A 19,678-nucleotide genomic window follows, 5' to 3' on the forward strand; every position below is an offset into this window, starting at 1 on the left:
TCGGGAAGTAGAAACAGATTTTAGTTACATCTGTCCCTCTCCCGCTTCCAACTCAGGTCACTACTCAAATCGTGCAATATAGCCCATACAAAACTGCTTGGCTAGCATATATTCTGCAACATTGAGATGTTAGTTTTGGGAAAAAGCAGCAATGTTCTCTTGTTTCTGAAGACAAACAAAAGAGAAAGATCTCTAACTGTAAAGCGTGAACATTCTACGGGCATTCTAACGTTCTGCTGTTACTGAATTTGGCACTGGGGACACTTCTGAGGTATTAAGATGGGAGCTGAACAAAAAGACAATAAAAAACAAATTCTGAAATTAAGTTATAACCTCCTTTTTCTCAGTCTATTTTTGCATAAAGAATTATGTAATACATTTTGAAGATCCATACCTGTCCGTACTCTTCAAGATCTCCCTTGCCTTCTTCAAGTGTCACGTAATCTCCAGCAGGTGTCCTATGCAACGACAGCCTGCCTTTCTTCGACCTTTTGTTCGGATCGGCAACCGGATCCTTGAAGACATTTACCTAAAATGAAAAGAGTATTTTTTTAAAAGGAAAAGGCTTTGTGGGGCTTGTGTACCTAATGCAGATGGTGGTAATGAAAACCTGTTTGACATTTCCTGTTACAAGTGAGGAGGCCTCTACTGAAAACATAATGGTAGAAGTTGTACAAAGACATACCCCGAGACCGTTGGTCACCACGTAACTACATTTGAAGGAACAGTTTAAGAGATCTCTGGTTAGTTTCTGCAACAAAGCTCCACCAGATCCAAAGGCAATATTCTCAATACTCCATTTATTCTTCTTCATTCCCTCCACAATCTAATAAGAAAAAGAAAATTATGATGGAGCATACTTTTAGGTCATGCTATTTTTCCATAAAAACATTATACTACTTAAACAAGGTGCTTTTACAAACAATTAAACCAACTAACATTCAGTTTCCAGGAGACGTACATAAGAATTCTGTCAATACTTGGCACACTGTTTGCGTTTTTATTTGTGATTCTAGCACGGCATAATTATATAAAGTTTTTGCTGTAAAACTATTATCATGCTGGCATATATATTTTCCGAACTAGGGTAGCATAGTAATGCAATGCCCAGACAATCAGAGTTCTAAAGAAAATAAAGGACTTCATGGGAGTATTTCAGAGCCTTCCGATTTCTCAGAGTTATGGAAGACCTCAAAGCATAGGCTGAAACAAAGCAGTCATCTTTCTCATCAGCTCCAGAAAGTTATTACCCACTTTGACCAATGACTTTAACAGAGCAGTTCTGAAAAATCACATTGACTAGAAGTAGATTAGCAATTTCAAAGATGGTAAATGGAAATACATAAAGCTGCTCAAAAAGTTTGCTTTGCCACCTTCTTAGGCAGATACAAATCAATGTGAACTGCACTGCTATCAACAGTCAAGTTAAAACTTACTATATCATTTCCTCCCACCCTCATTCTATCCAGACAAACACGACATCCTCTAGCCTGGAGTAATGGGTGCTAGTTTAGTCATGCTCACACATGGCCGAGATTTGTTTCCCTGACCTGTTACCCTTATGACAGCCTGAAATGATGGTTACAGCCCCAATAAGACAGTGTTTGAACTCCTATCTCCTAACCATTTTACTAACAAAAGTGGGTGAAAGTGCAAAACTTTACTTCAAAGTGCAACTTTACTTCAAAGTGGGCGACATAGCAAAATCCCATCCCAAAAAAAAGGAAGGTGAGAAACAGAATGGAAGGACATAATCTATGGGGAACAGTGCAGAGTTTCAAAAGTCAACATCATCAGAAATCTGGTCATCTTTTGTGCAGTCTCAGCCTCCTGCATCAAAAGGAAATGCCAGAGTAACACTGAACAGGACTCTTTCAGGAGCTACCCATGTCAAGTCACTTTTTTAAAGGGACAGCTAAGGCAAAATTAAAGTTTCATAAGAAAAAAAATAAAAAAGAAAAAAAGAGACAATTCCAATTTCAGACAGAGGCAAATGGCTAACTAATGTAAACAAGAGAGTATACTAATATTTTGTTTATCCATTTAGTCACATGCGGACTGTCTCTTCACAGATGCTCTCAAAGTCTCAATGCCTGACAGAGGCCAGCCAACAGGAGAGGCAGACTGCAGAGCCATCACCTTCTGAGGGTATGCTCTGAATACCTTCCCACTACATTTTTAGCAGAGATCTCCCCAGCAGAGATCTCATCACTGAGTTTCCATCATTCTAATGGTACTAGCTTATTCAGTCTCATCCAGGAAGCCAAGCGAAACAAATCTCAGGGCCTACCACCTTGACTTTCACTTAAGGGAATGCTTTGGAAGCTTTGTACCTTGAAAAAATACCCTCTCAATATGTGACAATCCTGTGGATTTTAGCAGTAGCCATCATATCCTTTCAGACAGTGACCATGCACAAAAGGAATCTGTATTTTCAGGTGATTAGGTTCTCCTGGAAGCAGTTAAAAGGGGTACTCAGGGAGGATATAGGATTGAAATGAATGAAATTCTCCCTTAAGCATCTCAGAAGTAACTGAAAATGACAAAGGAAGGGTAAGAAAAGGGATTTTGTATACCCTTTCCTTAAGCATAAGGCCCAATAGTACCGTAAAAAAACAGACTTGACTGGGCCTGGATACGGACTCTGCTTATCTATACTGTCTTTTGAAAAGGCAAATGTGGGTAAACCACCTGGACTCTGATCAAGTTCTGTCCAGACGCTGACCAAGCCTGAAGCCATGTGAACTGTTGGCCAAGCCTGCTGAGCCAATGTATTCTACTCCTTTCCTTATCCAGTTTTACAGATCAGGTCTGACATTGAACTTGCTTGAACATGCCTGCAAGATGTAGCACAAACCACCCAGTATAAACAACATCCTACCAAGGCACATGATGCTTAGGCTTCATGTTCACTGATACTTGTAGGTTAACAGATGCTACTGTAGCTGGGCCATGCCCACTTAACCTTCTTGCCTGGGCGAGAAGAAATGTGAACCCCCTTTCAGCTAGTGTTCCTGCTCTCATTTACAGATGGTTTCTTCATCTTGTGCCACAGGCACAACTCCTCACTTACCCGGGGTGAAGAACTGGCTTCCACCTTTCCACTCTCTCCCAAGGGATTTCCTTACTCAGACTGATCTTTGGCTGGTGAGGGGTGGAAGGGAAGGGAAATCAAGACTAAGTTGAAAGACAGCTCTGGCTCTACCAGTGACCTGCAGCAGAGTCCCAGATAACAGCTTCCTTAGGTATGGGGAAGAGATGGCAAACGGTGGCAGTAATAGGGAAGAAGAAAAGGGGGAGATCTGAAACAAATGAGGCCTCCCCCAAAGGAAAACAATACAGAAGAATTTCTTGTCTCACTTTCAGACTTATATAGGGAGAACAGTTCAGGTGTCAAGGTTTTGACCAGCTTCCTCTGACCATTATGAGCATGATTAATGTATCAACTGTGACTCCAGATTAGAGGATTTTCTTTGTATAAAAAGTTAAAGACATCTGGAAATTGAATGTTCAAAGAAAATCCTTTGAAAGTGTAGTATATTGTGGAGTTAGCAGATTGGAATGATTTTTTAAAGTGAAAATGAAAGTCAGAAAAAGTTCCTTACCTGTTCTACCAGCATCCCCTATTAAAACAAAGAATTTTAAAATCCAGTTTATACTCCGAGTTGTTTTCTATATTGTTGTTTCAGCTAGTTTGGACAGTTAAATGAGACTGATAGGTCATTACCCATTCTAGATTTTCCTATTGTACCCATTATCTTTCATCTGATCCATAACAATAAATCATGCCTCGAATCTAAGACTGATACAGAGTTGTTAGAATAATCACTTGCATAGGCTATAAGAGGGGAAAAAAAAAAAAAAAAAGATGGCCACAACAATGTATTCATATGTATCATATAAGGAGTTCATGTAAACTCCTTTTTGAAAAGGATGAATTATACTTCAGGGTTGGGTTGGTTTTGGGGTGCTGTTTTTTGGGGGTTTTTTGTTTGTTTTTTTTAAATGGCAAGCTATTACCCAGTCTTCCAAAAGTCAGCATAGAATCATAGAATCATTAAAGTTGGAAAAGACCCTTAAGATCATCTAGTCTAACCGTCACCCCAACACCTCCATGCCTACTAAACCATGTCCTGAAGTGCCACGTCTACAAGTTTTTTGAACTCCTCCACAGATGGTGACTCCACCACCTCTCTGGGCAGCTTGTTCCAATGCTTGACCACCCTTTCAGTAAAGAAATTTTTCCTAATATCCAGTCTAAACCTCTCCTGACGCAACCTGAGGCTGTTTCCTCTCATCCTATCGCTTGTTACCTGGGAGAAGGGACGGACCCCCACCTCGCTACAACCTCCTTTCAGGTAGTTGTAGAGAGAGATAAGGTCTCCCTCCAGCCTCTGCTTCTCCAGACTAAACAATCCCAGTTCCCTCAGTTGCTCCTCATAAGACTTGTTCTCCAGAATGTCTCTCTTACTCCTAATTTTGAGAAGCAGCAGAAGTCAACTTTGTTAAGAAGAATCTAAGGATGTGTCAATCTAGAAAGCTAAGACAAGCATCAATAAAATAAAGTAAAATTCATCTTAAATTTATCCAACTTATTTCTGTTTTTGAACTCTAATACAGCTGAAGATGAATGATCCAGGACAAACCTGACAAAGTCAAGTCCTCCTCCTTTTACATGCCCCTCATCATCTGTAGTTACTGCAGTCTGTACCTTTGTAACCACATTACATCACCTAATATCTCCATCTAGTCAATAGTGGTGAATTTAGAACTAGTTTCAAGCAAGCAGCATCTACTAAATAACCAATTTTTGTCTTGATGAAATTGCACTTTTGACTCAGACTATAGTCTAATCTGTTATACATATTTTATTTTCTGGGCTTTCAACAATCCTTATTCCATTAGTTGCCAAATCAATGAACTCGCCTCCCTTACACTTGTTTTTAAAAAGTCTCCTTCAAAACTGCACCTTCAATATTTGAGCGCAAGCACACTTCAGATGGTACATAACTAATGAGCCAAACCAGTTAATTACTACTATTGCTATAGCACAGCAATCATGCAGCGTGCCTTAGATATCAATGGAAGGACGAAACTGCCAGATTTTGATCTGAATTAGACTTGACAAGCAGGATGAAAGCAAACAAAAAGGAGAGACAGCGAGAAGAGAAGGGTTACAACAGGGAAATTAGGAAGTGTCTTTTAGGGTTTTTTTTAATGCATCTTAATAATTCCCTGAGGAGTTTTAATTAATTTGTTTTACACATTAGGATATCCCTGCCAGTGTCTGGAATGAAGGGCAGGGTGGGGTCAGCAGTCTCTGCTGCAACATCTGACTAGTCATAACAGAGTCCAGATTAAATAGCAACATTGCCAGTATCACCCCGACACACGAACATCCTACCTCTTGCAATGTGTTGATATCCACACCATCCCCTTGAATAACTCTGAGATACGGTGGCAGCAACTTGTAGCCTTTTGAGTTCTCTGTAATGGGAAACTTCTTCCCTAAGATCTCCAAGACCTATTGAAAAGAGAAGGGAAACAGTTCGCAATAAAAATAAAAACCTGCCATTCCAATAAACAAACACAATTTCCACATTTGAGTCACGCTCTCTCTCTCAAAAAAAGAAAAATACATAAATATACCCACATATCCTGCTCTAAATCTATCCGCGTAGGCACACAAACAAAAAGCATGCCAGCAATTGTGGTGGAAGCCATTAGATTAAAGCAGTCACAGACCATATGGCCTTTATGAACTTGTACCCGAGAGCTGATCAGAACCGTGCTTCCCTCCTTTCTCTCTTTGGTTGCTGCGAGTTTTTGCTATTAAATGTGTCAACTGAAGATTCTGCTCTTCTTTTGACCTCCCTTAAGATGGTGGATGAGACTTTCAGTTTTCTGTGATTTTGTCAGCCATCAATAATTAAAATGAAACACTTCAGTTAGGAGTTTTTCTTACCAGCTCTGATAAAGATTATTCAAAATTCCTATTTGTGATATGTCACTTGTCTCAAAGGAAAAGAAAAAGTGTTAAAGCTGTATGGATCTAATTTGATAGAGTACCAACATAACTAAAATCTTCCCTACTTTCTTATTAAAACAGTGCTGACAGCTACTCAAATTCAGAGGTATCAACAGCTTTTATTATAGAACTGTAACAATCATTATGGTCTCTAAAGAGCTACGAGGCAAGAAGCATTTTTCAACTTGGAGGTTGTGTGCCACTGACTTAAATGCACGTCTTACAAAAGGGAGAAGAGGGATAAACTTGTATTTATAGCACAAAACAGTGAATTACATTAATATAGGATGCCAAGATACCTAAAGAAGTCTTATGGGGCTGGCATTTATTAATACTCGTTTCCCATTTTATTTGTTATTAAGTGATGAAAGTTTCTCTTTATAGAAACATTCCAGCATCATTAGACCAGCAAAACTGGTAACTGTTGTTAAAAGTTTCAAGAATGGTATGCAAGAATGGGTTTGAAGAAGAAGATTAAACTATTCAGACTGCAGAAGAGTTTCCATATCTATACTGAGATGAGGTAAATGTTTACATTTTTCATAGGTCTAAATTACCCAGCATCAACTATATATTATGCATACCAAGTTAGAGCATTGTTTCCTATGTTTGTTAGCCACTCGTTACAAAACAAACAATTGCCCTTCCCAATCTTGTATACAAATGACTTCAAGAAAGGATTACCTTTAAAACAGTGTCAAGGGGATTCCCAGAATCTGGTCTAATAATAAGCGGTGCCTCTGGACTTCGGGCTTCAATTATATGCCTTAAGTCATCACCCCATATTTTTTCACAAGCATTGTAAATGTCGTAGCTGTCACTAACCACAGATACAGGCACCGAAGAAAACTGTGTCACTATGTGTTCAAAAGCATCTTTTTCATGATCTTTCCCCCAGGCTGTTATGGTACTGTAAAGTCAATTGAAAAATCCGTATTAGAGCAGCAGTTATATATTAAATCACGCATTCTGTATTTCCTACCAGCAACAGTTCAAGATAACGATAGGCAATATGATTACAAGACAGCATAAACTATGTGCTTATCAGCTCTGCATCACATGGATAGTAAATATACTATATACTAAATAAACAGCACCCTGGATTTATCTTTAGCAACTCTGACAAACACTTGACACGTGAAACTTCTTTCATATGTAAATGCTTTTTTTTTTTTTTCCTTTTAAAAAAACATTTGTGAGAGAGTTTCTCTTTTAAATCTGAAATTCAGGCAGTTAGGGAACTACAGATGCAAGAACAGAACATCTGCTCTGGCAATTTCAGACTACAAAATAGGAAGTAGAGAACTAGCAGCATATGTTAGAAAAATCTTAGAAAACAATTTCTTTTCTTTTTTAATAGTGATTTAAAACCATTATGCTCACTCATACAAACATTCTTCTAGAGGAACCTCAGGGCATTACCCTTGGTACAAGGGTACAGGCAAGCACATAAAACAGAGTTGCTAGGAGAGGTAATAAGTTATTGAATGCCTGTTGATCTGCAGTAGCCCTTCTGTATGTGGCTGTCAGAGAGCAGCTGACATAAATGACTTTAGTAACTTGTGTGTGAAAACCTAAAAGTGCTCTCATGCAAAGCATAGGTGTGCAGTAAGAGCTAGTGGGCACTGAATTTTTACCATAAAATGCTAGCATTAACTACTGTGTGGACAAGCCCCAGATCACAGTAGTGAAGAGACAAAACAGAATTTGTTTCAAGGAGGTTTGGGCAGCCTGAGGAACAACCCTGGCAGGGTGCCAGAGGCAAGCACCACACTCCCAACGCAACTTCACATTGGACGCTGTGGAACAGTAGAACAATTCTGGAAAAATTTGGGTCTCTTGCACGAGACCCTTTTTGTGCATTAACTTGGAAAGGGTGACCACAGTCTGCATTGGCAATGCAAACTTTAACTAGGGCAGTTTAAGCTGTCTGCTCTCATACTACCACTTCAATATGCTGTGCAAAAGACACTTGTTCTCTGACTCCATGTGTTTGCTTTCATTACAAAGAATTTTATAGTTGCTTGGGCCATCATTTTTGGATTTAACTGTAGTATTAAGCTAAGCTAAGAGAAGACGTTTCAGACTGTGCTGGTTTTGGCTGGGATAGAGTTGATCTGCTTCGTAGTAGCTAGTATGGGGCTATGTTTTGGATTTGTGCTGAAAACAGTGTTGATAATACAGGTGTGTTTTTGTTATTGCTGAGCAGTGCTTGCACAGCATCAAGACTTTTTCTGCTCCTCACACTGCCCCGCTAGTGAGTAGGCTGGGGGTGCACAGGGAGCTGGGAGGGGACACGGCTGGGACAGCTGACCCCAACTGACCAAAGGGCTATTCCATACCATATGATGTCATGCTCAGCATATAAAGCTGGGGGAAGAAGGAGGAAGGGGGGGATGTTCACAATGACGGCATTTGTCTTCCCAAGTAACCATTACGCGTGATGGAGCCCTGCTTTCCTGGAGATGGCTGAACACCTGCCTGCCCACGGGAGGGAGCGAATGAATTCCTTGGTTTGCTTTGCTTGCGTGCGTGGCTTTCTATTAAACTGTCTTTATCTCAACCCACGAGTTTTCTCACTTTTACTCTTCCGATTCTCCCCCCCATCCCACTGGAGGGGGAGTGAGCGAGCAGCTGTGTGGCGCTTAGTTGCCGGCTGGGGTTAAACCACGACACAGACAAAATCTGTCACTTCTACTGATCAAGCAGGAATTCTAGAACAGCACTACAGCAATGGTCCAGAAAGTTATATGAAGCAGTGTTCCTTTACAGATGATCACTACCCTATGAGGGCTATTTATGTAAGCCTTTCCATTATCTGTCTTGCAATCCTAAGTGAAAATAGTCACTATTTAAAAGCACTAGATTTTGTACTCTATAGGAAAAAAACCAATTGTCCCTTCCTTTATATTCTGCTCTTTTCACTATGCAGACGTGCAAGTGAAATCCAAGGATTTGCATTCACTCCTGACCTTGTACAGGATTTGGATATAAAAAGCAAGAGCTCTGCATCTGAAATGTCTGTTTGAGATCAGTTCCTTACTCCCAAACTCATTCACAATTCTTAGTGAGAGATCAAGGATTTACCATTGGCTGAATTAGTTATGCTGATGAGACGCTTTAGAGCAACTGCCCCTTCTGGAGGGAGAACATGATCTGGGAGAGTCCAGAATTGCAACTTACATGTTTTTTCATTTTATGATTTTATGTTTAAAACAAAATTTAAAGTTCATAATGTGAATTCTCAGTATCTACTTTAACCTGCAAGCCTTCAAGTCCATTCTAAAAAGCATCATCCAAATTTACTTAGACGCTGATAAGAAGGTTATAGTTAAAAACATTTAAAACACATTTATAGTTAAGAACAACCATGCCACTGTTGTGCCCCTAGAACATACGGAGGCATCAGTATTGAACTTTCAGCCTCAACAGCTAGATCAGTCACGGCTAATACTGTATGATATAAGTGAAACAGCTTAATATTTCTGGATACAAAGATGGATAAGAAAAAATTACATTTTGTTAAGCTATTTTTAAAAAGGCTTTAATAGCCCAATATCCTACCTGTGTTCAGCAGCTGGAACAGAATATCCTGGAACCGGATCTTTTGTACCGTAGTACTTTTTAATTAATGCAATTCCTGCTACAGTGTCTGTTCCTTTGAAGTTCACCAAATGAGCTGAAGCTCCTATTCCTGCAGTCTGAAAAAGATGCAACTTTCAGGTGCCATGCCAAATATAGAAGCCTAAATCCAGTCATCGCCTAGCACTAGTTTGTAACAGCAAAACTCTGACTCAGTTCCCGTTTCACCAATACCCTCTTCATGCATTTACACAGGAAGGACAGCTTCCATATAGAAAAAAGCTCTTCCAGTCTAATGCTCACAGTTCAGATGCATACTCACCCCTCACCCCAGATCTCCCCCCTCCACAATAAGTCCAAACACAGTGCTCTATGCATTCACAATTTCACTGCTGAACAGGGACACAACTGTTAACAGATACATGCTACAATCCTTTATCGTTAAGATCAATTAGAATTCTCAAATTATTAGACAAGTAGTATTACCTCTTGTGAAGAAACTCCTCTGTAGCCGAAGTCATGCAGTTTATATTCCAGTCCTTCTAAGCTGCCAGAAGTCTCTAGCAAATATTTGGCCAAAATCTTTTTCTGCTCTCTAGAGTTTGTAGCCACTGTGATTGGATACCATGACTGTACAAGAATAGTCTAAAACAAAACCCGTCACATTATTAGGTGTATGTTTGCTTAGGACTTAAAAATCCCCGCTTGGCATTTAATCAGGCACAAAAAGGTCTATTTGTTTTCGTCGCCCATTCAGAAAGTACTGATGCCGTTTGCTTTAGGGCTAAAGTAATTAGCCTTTATAATACCTTTATAAGGTAGGCCAGGTATTGACCATCTCAGGAGTTATCACTCCCAAGCTACAGACACACAATTCCCCCCATCCTCCTTTCCTTGTGGATAAAAGTACTGTTGTGAATTTTGTGTAAAATTATTACAATCTCTTGCCAGGTAGGGGGAAAAAGTCTGTGTAAGAACACTAAAAAAAGAATCCAGGCTTACTTAAAGCAGAAAATGAAAGCTGCCAGAGCTTCTCCTTAAACCAGTAAGGGATTGAGCCTTTAATTTAAGTGCATTAATATTTACTTAGAAAAAACATGTTAACTTTCCAAAACTGACCTCAATCCAATTTGTGAGCCAGTAGCACTCTGGATCTGTGTTTTCTACTGTGAAAAGAACATTTCCTCTGGGAATTACAGAGCCCTCAGGAACAGCCTTTATTTCTATAGGAAGATGGCCATCATATTTCTGTGTAAGAAACAGTAATATTGTTAGACAACAGGAAAGACTAGGACCTACCTCTCTTTTATTTGACTACAACAGATAGACTATGAGTTTATTGATAAAGCTTTCTTCTTCTTCATTTCTTTCAACCCTAAAAATAGTTTGGTTTGTTTGCACACCCACCAGCCCAAATAAAAATAAAAATAAAAAAAAAAATCCACATTTATCAAAAAAGAAGGAAAATCCTGTAACCTAAAAAATAGTCTCTTTATCAAACCAAATGATGATTATCAGTTGTATTCCTTGTGCAAATTGAGTCAGGAAGGCTTAAATATTCTATAAAAATACATAAGTTCTACCCACAGAACAAGAAATATTTGCTACTCAGTTTTCTTCAGTGCTTTCACATGAAGTAAATTAAAAAAAGTTTAGCTATTATCTAGGCCTTCAAAAACTCCCTAGTTTTGCTTAGTATAGATGTGTGCTTTGTTAATTTATTAGAGCAGGATCCACTTAATATCTATTTTAAAGAATATTTTATCATCTCAATTATTCACTAAACATGACATCTAATCTTGAAGTGTCATTCTTTTGTCGATTCAGTCTTTCATCCCTGAAGGACTAAACATTGTGTGAAATGCCTTTTGAAAAAGAGTAAGTTGCAAAGAGCAGCTCTAAAAGAGTAATTATAACTTTCTGAAAGAGCTCTGCAAGCTAAACTGCTAATACTTAAAATGTTTCATATATTAATATTTTTTGACAGAAAGCTTCTCATGAGATATTCTTTAAAGGCAACAAAAATTGCATCAATTCAGAGAAATTACGCAGATTCATAAGTAGCACCAAAACATATTCTCCAGTGCCCAAAACACATCAGAAGTCTCTTCTACACTACAGTTTAAAGTTTCTTCGAAAGTGTAATATGCTGAAGCAAATTGTGTTTGTATACCACACAGGGTTTAGTTGTCAGACTTGGAGATGTCTGTTCTGGTTAACAAAGGACAACAAAGCCTTCAAAAAGGCTCAAAATAATTTATTAATGATTCAATGAAGACAAAAGTATAGCTAAGTAAAAAAACCAAAACAGATTTCAAAGTTGCTAGAGGTGTTGATTTTGTCCACAGAAAAAAGCAATATGGTCATGCCATAGCACTATGTTATAGCCCTTTTCAAAATTTTTAGGTAGAATCAACTTGTACAATTCAGGGCTTACATATCTATCATTAATCATCAATTCCTGCCAACTTCCAGCCTTTACACCACCCCCTTGTTCTCCAGGCAGTCCATTCCTCTCTTCCACCCCTTCACCCTATCAGTATTTACTCATTCATTTACTCTCGGTATAAATTCATGTGTGTACATTTCAAATTCATTTTGGCACTTCACTCATACAACCATTGCTCCCTCCACTTTACCTAACACTACACGTTAGGTAATTAGGTAACAGAGCCAGACAGCAAACAGTGGTAGGTATGTGAATATATACAGGAATTCAGTGAGCTGAAGCAGGGTCTCTGCATGCATATAAGGGCATACAAAGACCCAAAGAGTAAATACACTTCCAGTTTGAGAGCCATCAGCATCTAAGACCAAGAAGTGGAAATCATATTTGTTTTTATATATGCACAATTTTAACAAGAAAATCTGACAAAGGAATGAACAATGTATACAGGGGGTATGCAGGAAGGCTTCTTTTGACTAAACCAAAAGTTGAACAGAATTAGTTAAACCACATTAAAACTCAGTGTGGACAAACATGCAGCATTAAAAGTGTATTAATTCAGTTTAGCCAAAGAGGGATCAAGATTACTTTAAATACAGATGAGAGCAGTTCACAATGTATAATGTAGCTTAAACACAAATATGGATTGACTTCACATTTGTAGTTATCTGAAATGGATGCAAGTCATCTACAAACCTCTCTGTAACTCCCTCTTAGAAAACAGTGGTTTTATTTACCTTGCTGCCATTTGCAACATTTAGTTGAAATTCCCTTTTCTCTTGCACACACTGTGGTCCACCCTGGTTGCAAGATGACATCCAGATACATTCACAGACAGATGCCACCACAAAATACATAGAGTCAGGGCATCCAGGGAAAAATAAATGCAAAAGAACTAAAATTTGTGTTTTCAAATGCCAAAAAATACCCATTCACTAGAACCCACAATTGAAACTTAGCATTTAGTTAATCTGCAGCGATTAGTACAGCTCTGATGAATGCTATTAGTCTGAATCTGTTGCTTTTACAGAGAAGAGATGTTTGCAATCACTTGAAGACTGACACCTTTTTAAACAAAAGGGAGAGAGGATAATTGTGGGAAGACTTAATTTGGAAGGATTTGCATGTCAGAAGTGCTCAAGCCTTGTATTTAATAATAAAGTTCAACTTCAGTATCTCTGAAAAATTTAGGAAACAACTGAACAAAACATGTATCTTCTGGAACTATTTACACACGCCAGAAGTTGTCATGCTTTCTACATTAGATTAAAAATGGTTATAATTAGTTACAGAAAGCAACGTATACGATGCAAGCAACCACTAAGCACTATATTACATATGGAGACTTGCCAACAAGCCCCCACTTATACTAGCTGGCTGACGGCAGCCGTAAATCCTTATTACCTGCAAAGCTGTGTTTGGCATCTGAAAGGATGAAAATTACTTTCCTCTAAGGAATTACAATTATGATTATTCTTTGACAGCTGCTACTCCCTGTACACTAAACATAAAAAGCTAAATTTATCCAGTCTTTACTATCATGGTTAAAAGGAGAGACTGCTATATTTATTCTACAGTTGATTCATAAATCCTTCATGATGATCTCATACTATTTTCATAAATTTTTACCTCCAGAATATAGTTCCATCCCTTTTCATTGAAGACATCATCTTGAAAATGCTCCCTATATACTTCTTTGGCTTCCTTGATTTTCTCTTTGGTCACCACTTTACCTGTGGTTTCAGACACAGATGAAAGCTTAGAAACGTATGATATTCATCAATTTATAAAATAAATAACAAAAAGGTTCAGACACAGAAAAGTCACTTTGCCTCCAACAAAGACATGGAGAATATGTCAAATGCAGTATACTAGCTATGTTAAAACCAAATTTTACTTTCATTTATTATATAGATTAGTATGCCCAAGAAACCAACAGGATAAAATACATGTGGTTTGCAGGCAACTCAGGAACAGTTTGAGATTATTACTCTTTTATGACGGTCAAAAACCTGTCAAGAGTTTTAGTAGCAGTGCTTTTCCCAGAGGAACATGATGATTGTGCAATTGGCACATGCAACAAGACATAACCAGACTAGCACAAGGGTTAAGCAATGCTGCTCCAGGGAGAATTCCCAGTGGAGGGGCCTTACAACCAGTCTTTGACTGACCACCTTGCGACAGGAACTGACAGACTAACCACATTATTTGAATAAGCATTGCTACTGCTGTAGGACCAATCACCTACTGGAAACGTTAGAGAACAATCCTCAGACTGCTAAAGAGAAAAGAAACAAGATTACCAAGTGTTTTGATTATAGTGGAATTCCTGTCTGTGGTGGAATTGGCAGAGATATTTATGGATTCTGGATCAAGACAAAGATATGTAAGCCACGTGACTGAAGTTTTCCTTCTAAAGCTTGGCAGAAGGCAACTGGCATTCTGGTCAGAACAGGTGATATTTGCACATAATGCAAAAAAGCAAACAAAATCTTAAATGGCACCAAGGAATTTTCAGATGTTACTCTTAAAAGTGTCAATATTGAAAACACTTTCACACGTAGCTGCCATATTCAATGATCTAAGCTGAGTGGCAACCAAAATTTAAGGGAAATTAAAACCATTGTTAGTTTACACAATAAATAAACCAGCAAATACAGACTAAATTTTATGTTCAAAATGCCAAATGTATTTTCCCTCAAATCTTCTATCTTCTTGTGACTCTATGCACAGTGTGCTCTATTTCCATTCATTTCAATTTAGCCCACTGAAGTTGGGATATGAACACCTCTTCATTTTTAATAAACCATTGCCATAAATAAACATAGTAGAGAGGTGTCCAAATTAAGAAGTCAATACCATTTCACGACGGTGGACATCTCATTTTCAGAATCACATAAATAAGATCTTATGCATGTCACTACCTACACTGTACCAAGATAACCTGGAATTGTTTCAACTATAACACTCCAGGCTTGAAAAAAATTAAGATATTTATTTACAGGTAAAGTTTTACTGGAATTTGAGAAAGTTACCTTTTAAGTATTTATTCAGAATGTACTGCAAACCATAAAAAACAGTTTCTTCATATTTCACTTTCCTTAATTTGGAATTTTCAGTCTTCTTTTCACGACATTCAAAGTAGGAATATACTTTGCTTGTATTAGGTGGATATTGCTTGTAGTGTGTAACCTACATTAAGAAAAACTTCAGTAAGAGCTCAAAACATCACTACAAAGCACAAGAGAAATCATATTTGTACATTAAAGCTTAAATTAACTCCCAGCTCTTCTGGACTATTATTTATCCATTCGCATTCTACGCAGTAAGTATTTAGGGGATTTCCCCTTTTTTAGCCGCCTTCAATTTTCAGTTCAAAAGACTGTCTTCCCTGTCTTACTCTTTGCTTCTGTGCCAAGCCTTTTCCCCTAGAGTAATCTTCACGGTCAGCTCTTCCACTCCCCTGATAACGTTGCTTTGATTAACTGGGAAAGACACTGGCTAGGATTTTAGGAGCAGCACTGAGTACCAACACACTGGGTCAGTTTTCACTCTGCAGCACTTTGGCCAAGCCTAATAGCTACAGGAAGCACAAAGTTGCCTGCCACTACCAAAGTGGAGGTACCTGCTTGTATTTGATTGAAGTTGTGAAGGCTATACTCACGTAGTTCAAATAAAAGCCATCCAGACTCAAGAAGGCATTGACAATGGCCTTTACCCAAGCGACTCATTCACCATGAGCAGAGTTGGTCTCTCAAGCCCTGGTTACATGAAACCCAGCTTACAAACCTGTTACTGTCATTAATGCTGTTAAAATCGACCTGAGGTTTGTACCTCCCCACAAAGTTTGCTAGATGGACTTTTTTCCAATCTTTGAAGAAGCTGATGTTCAGCATAAAGGAAGCATGAAAAGTTGCAGCCTGTAAATGTGTATTACATGGAACATACAATGTTACGCTGGATTCAACCATAACAGCTTTTTTTAGCTACCAATAGTAAATCTACCAGAAATTTGCTTTGAGTAATGTATCATTTGAAACAAGTACATTCTAAACATTAACAACTTAAACCTGCAAAATTTCATCTCCTAATGTGTAAAAAGCAAACTCCATGCAAAATCCATAATTCCATATTAAACAAAAAGAGTACACAATGACATAAATTTCATACTATCAATGTTTAAATTACAGGATATATAAATCAGCTTAAGGCATTCCCAAAGGTGAAGCTATGAAAAGTTTTCTTAAATTATGACGAAAAGAAAAGTCTGTGAACAAGTCTATACATTCCATAAGGGAAAACCGTTCCTACGGCCGAGTGAGGCACCATCATACATCAGAACAAAACTCAAAAAGGTGTGAAAGTCACGTCTGAATTTTTCTCAGCAACCCAGATGTATAGGTTAGAACACAAGTTCATTATAAGTTTCTTGTTGTTACTTCTTACTCCAAATCCCCTTAAACATTTTTGTTTCTAATATCACAAGGAATTGGAAAATGGATAGTTTTACCACTTCTTCCTTATTGTCCTGTTTTTTTAAATGTACCTCTGACACCTTCAAAATAAAATATTTGAAGGTTTTCCTTACCTATATTGCTAAAAGTGTATATTAAAGGATTTTAAAAATAACAGTTTTCTTCTTCCTCTCAAATGCCATTTATATTTAGTATTTCACTCAGTTTGGACAATGAACTAGACCGCTCAACTGAATTTTTTGGTTCTCCTGTACCCGCACAATGCTGTTATGGTTGTGTTTCCAATGCCGCAAGGAAGCATTCAAATAACGAAAAGGTCAATTTTCAGATCTTTCCATTATCTTCACTTGTATGAAGTCTTCAAGGCCAATCAAATAAAACCCAAGCTTGTCATTGCAAGCTTTCTGCCTTTACTTCAAACAAAGCACTGCAACGCAGGCACTAAATGGAGCACAAACCTATTCCGTTCCAATTCCACCGCCACTCCAAAGCAGAATGCTTAAGAATAGCAATGTTAGACCCAAAGACAAAACCTGGCTTCTAGGTTTAGTTCTAGCTATTAAGAAATAGCTCCACAAATTAAAACATGTCCTTTCCTAGTTCTACACAGAACTTCAAAAAAAGTAAATCACACTACCAGCTCACAGAAAACTCTTCAGGATATCATCATGTTTAAAGGAAAAAAAAACCCAAACAAAAAAACCCACACACCTTCCCCTAACCTCCCCCCCACCCCTTACAGTGGAGCAGTCAAAAATATGCTCTGTTTGACATGTCTTTCTAACTAATGGGAATATGAACACACACGCACACACCCCTTACAAAAAATTGTATGAAATGGACTCCAAGAAAAAGAGCATGTAACAAATCATTAGAAGGTGCATTCAGCGTAAGGCACAGAGAGCAGAAACTCCTTGCTTCGCAGTATTGCTGCTTAAGCAAGTTACAGCAACTGTATGAAAAATTTTGCTCTTTTTTATGACTGGGACTGGACTTCAAGTTAGTGCTTCTTTATGACTTGATTGTATCACCTGGGAACTCCATTTATTTCCATTCTTCATCTTATTGGCATGCTACAGCTTCACGATTTCAGAGTAAACACTCAACACAGAGCCCACCAGCTTCAAGTGTACATAGCAGGCGTCCCAGGAACCATTCCCCAAACCAATATCTAAATTCCTTGTGACGAGCTCTAGAGCAAACCAGTGTAACACTGTTGTTCTCACCGCAACAGTTCAAGCAAAACAAAGAAAACTACATCTGCGTGAGACTGCCTACTCAGGTTTCTTTAAAAAGTTTAATTATCCAGCTTACTAACTATGGGCAGGTTGCTGAAGCCAACACTTATATTATAATGAAAATTTGCGTGATCTTCGGCTACCATCTTTAAAAAAAAAAGATTTCACTTTTGCAGTTCAAAGACATCTCCTCCAGCTGAATGCTTCTCTCTATCAAAAGGGTTACAGGCCCAAATTAGCTTAAGGTGTAGAGCGCACACATTGAGTTGATGCGACCTTTTCCTATTGAGTTTAAATACAGGGGTTTTTAGGGACCTCCCATTCTAGCTCTGCCTTGAAGCATGACCACAAAACACAGTGCTCTTGCTGCAAATCAGAACTTGAGGGCTGAAATCAGGCTGGAATGCTAACAGCCAGATTTATCCTTTATGTAGCATACCTGGGGAAACAGCTCCTCCAGACTACCTTGCTGGCAGTTTCAACCTAAAAAAAAAAAAACCCACTCAAGTTCCTCAAACATTAAATCACAGGTTTAGCTAATTTTTCTGACATTATATTAGATCTTAACCTGAAAATATATACTGGCTAGTGTCTGGAAAATAGTTATTTCTAGGGATTCAAACCTAAATAAAAATTCTGTGTATGATGGAAATGTCATTTTATCAATTAAATTGCTTCAATTACTTGAAAGAGATAATGAACTAATTTTACAACAGTTGTATGTGTAAGATTCAATTATATTCTTCACACATTAGAATCTATTTAAACAGTGAAAAATACACATCCCTGGCAATTAAGATATTTACATCTAAGCAAACTTTACATTTGCAATTTTAATAACTTGTGCTTCTTTTGACACTCCACAACACTATTAATTTTCTTTATAAAGCTGAAACACCCTTTGGGTGTCCGCAAGGCTTCTCACAGACTACTCAGTATTTAAAGACACAATCACAATCTTGAAGTACCACACTTCCCAAGCACTGCTTACTCCAGGCATGCTGTATAGGTATGTGAGAAGTTAAGCACAAGACCTACATCCCCTGTTCACTTATCCGGCCATCTGTTTTGCTTCCAAGCTCTCAGGCAGGGCACCATACCTAGCAGGAGCATCTGCCCACAAAACATCACAGCAGCTCTGACTGTTAGCTGGCATTTCTGGACTACTAGGACATGGGGAAATAATATCCATCCACCGTAGTGATGGTCAGGAGGTTTGGCATGTAGTGAAATGCCTGGTGGTAAAAAACAGTCTGAAAAAAGATGAAGCTCTAGGGAGCAGACACAGTTCACAGAAGACACAAAGAATGCCACTGAAAACAAACCAACCAACCAATCAAATAAAAAAAAAAAAAAAGCCCAACACAACACTACAAGGCACTTGGACAATGACAACTATGCTTCAAAAAAATGCCTGAACTTTCCTTGTTGTCAGATGAAGTTTTGCATCTTTCCGTATTCTAAACAAGAGTGGAAAGAACAACCAGTGACAATGTACAATATTTGAAATGTATTTTATGTGACTTACAGATCAAGACAGTATTGATAAATCTGTGCTTTCAGTTAGGGGATGACAGAAGCAGGACTTGCACAGATGGGCTCTTGATAAGTAGGAGTGACTATAAAGTCAATAGGAAACCCCTTCTCTACAGGAAAAAAAAAAACAACAAAACAAAACAAAACCAAAACAACAAAAAAACCCAAACAAAAGCCCCTACTGGGGTTAAGAGACCCTTACAAGAAAACAAAACCCCAAAATATCTTCAAAGACCTTTTGATATTTAGTTCAAAGGCTGTGGTTTAGGTTTTGTCTACAAAAAGTATGACAAACAGCCTTGGAACAACCACCTACAACAAGGTTATGTACTATGACTGAAATAGAGCACTTTTATTCCAGTTGTGATAGCTC

The 19,678-nt window shown here is 38.2% G+C and overlaps 1 protein-coding gene across 1 annotated transcript in view; it reads right to left on the reverse strand.

The window, feature by feature from the left end:
• The window catches only part of NAMPT (nicotinamide phosphoribosyltransferase), a 31,401-nt gene that overhangs the window by 4,261 nt on the left and 7,462 nt on the right, over positions 1-19,678 (reverse strand). The window contains exons 2-10 of the mRNA XM_075491783.1: positions 15,092-15,248; positions 13,686-13,789; positions 10,730-10,858; positions 10,097-10,255; positions 9,593-9,729; positions 6,713-6,938; positions 5,405-5,524; positions 686-826; positions 395-529 (exon numbers count right to left, since the gene is read on the reverse strand). Of these exons, the coding sequence (XP_075347898.1) occupies positions 395-529; positions 686-826; positions 5,405-5,524; positions 6,713-6,938; positions 9,593-9,729; positions 10,097-10,255; positions 10,730-10,858; positions 13,686-13,789; positions 15,092-15,248 (1,308 nt within the window). The remainder of the gene's footprint in view (positions 1-394; positions 530-685; positions 827-5,404; positions 5,525-6,712; positions 6,939-9,592; positions 9,730-10,096; positions 10,256-10,729; positions 10,859-13,685; positions 13,790-15,091; positions 15,249-19,678) is intronic.

Source organism: Mycteria americana, chromosome 1, assembly GCF_035582795.1.
Source record: "Mycteria americana isolate JAX WOST 10 ecotype Jacksonville Zoo and Gardens chromosome 1, USCA_MyAme_1.0, whole genome shotgun sequence".
NCBI lineage: Eukaryota > Metazoa > Chordata > Aves > Ciconiiformes > Ciconiidae > Mycteria > Mycteria americana.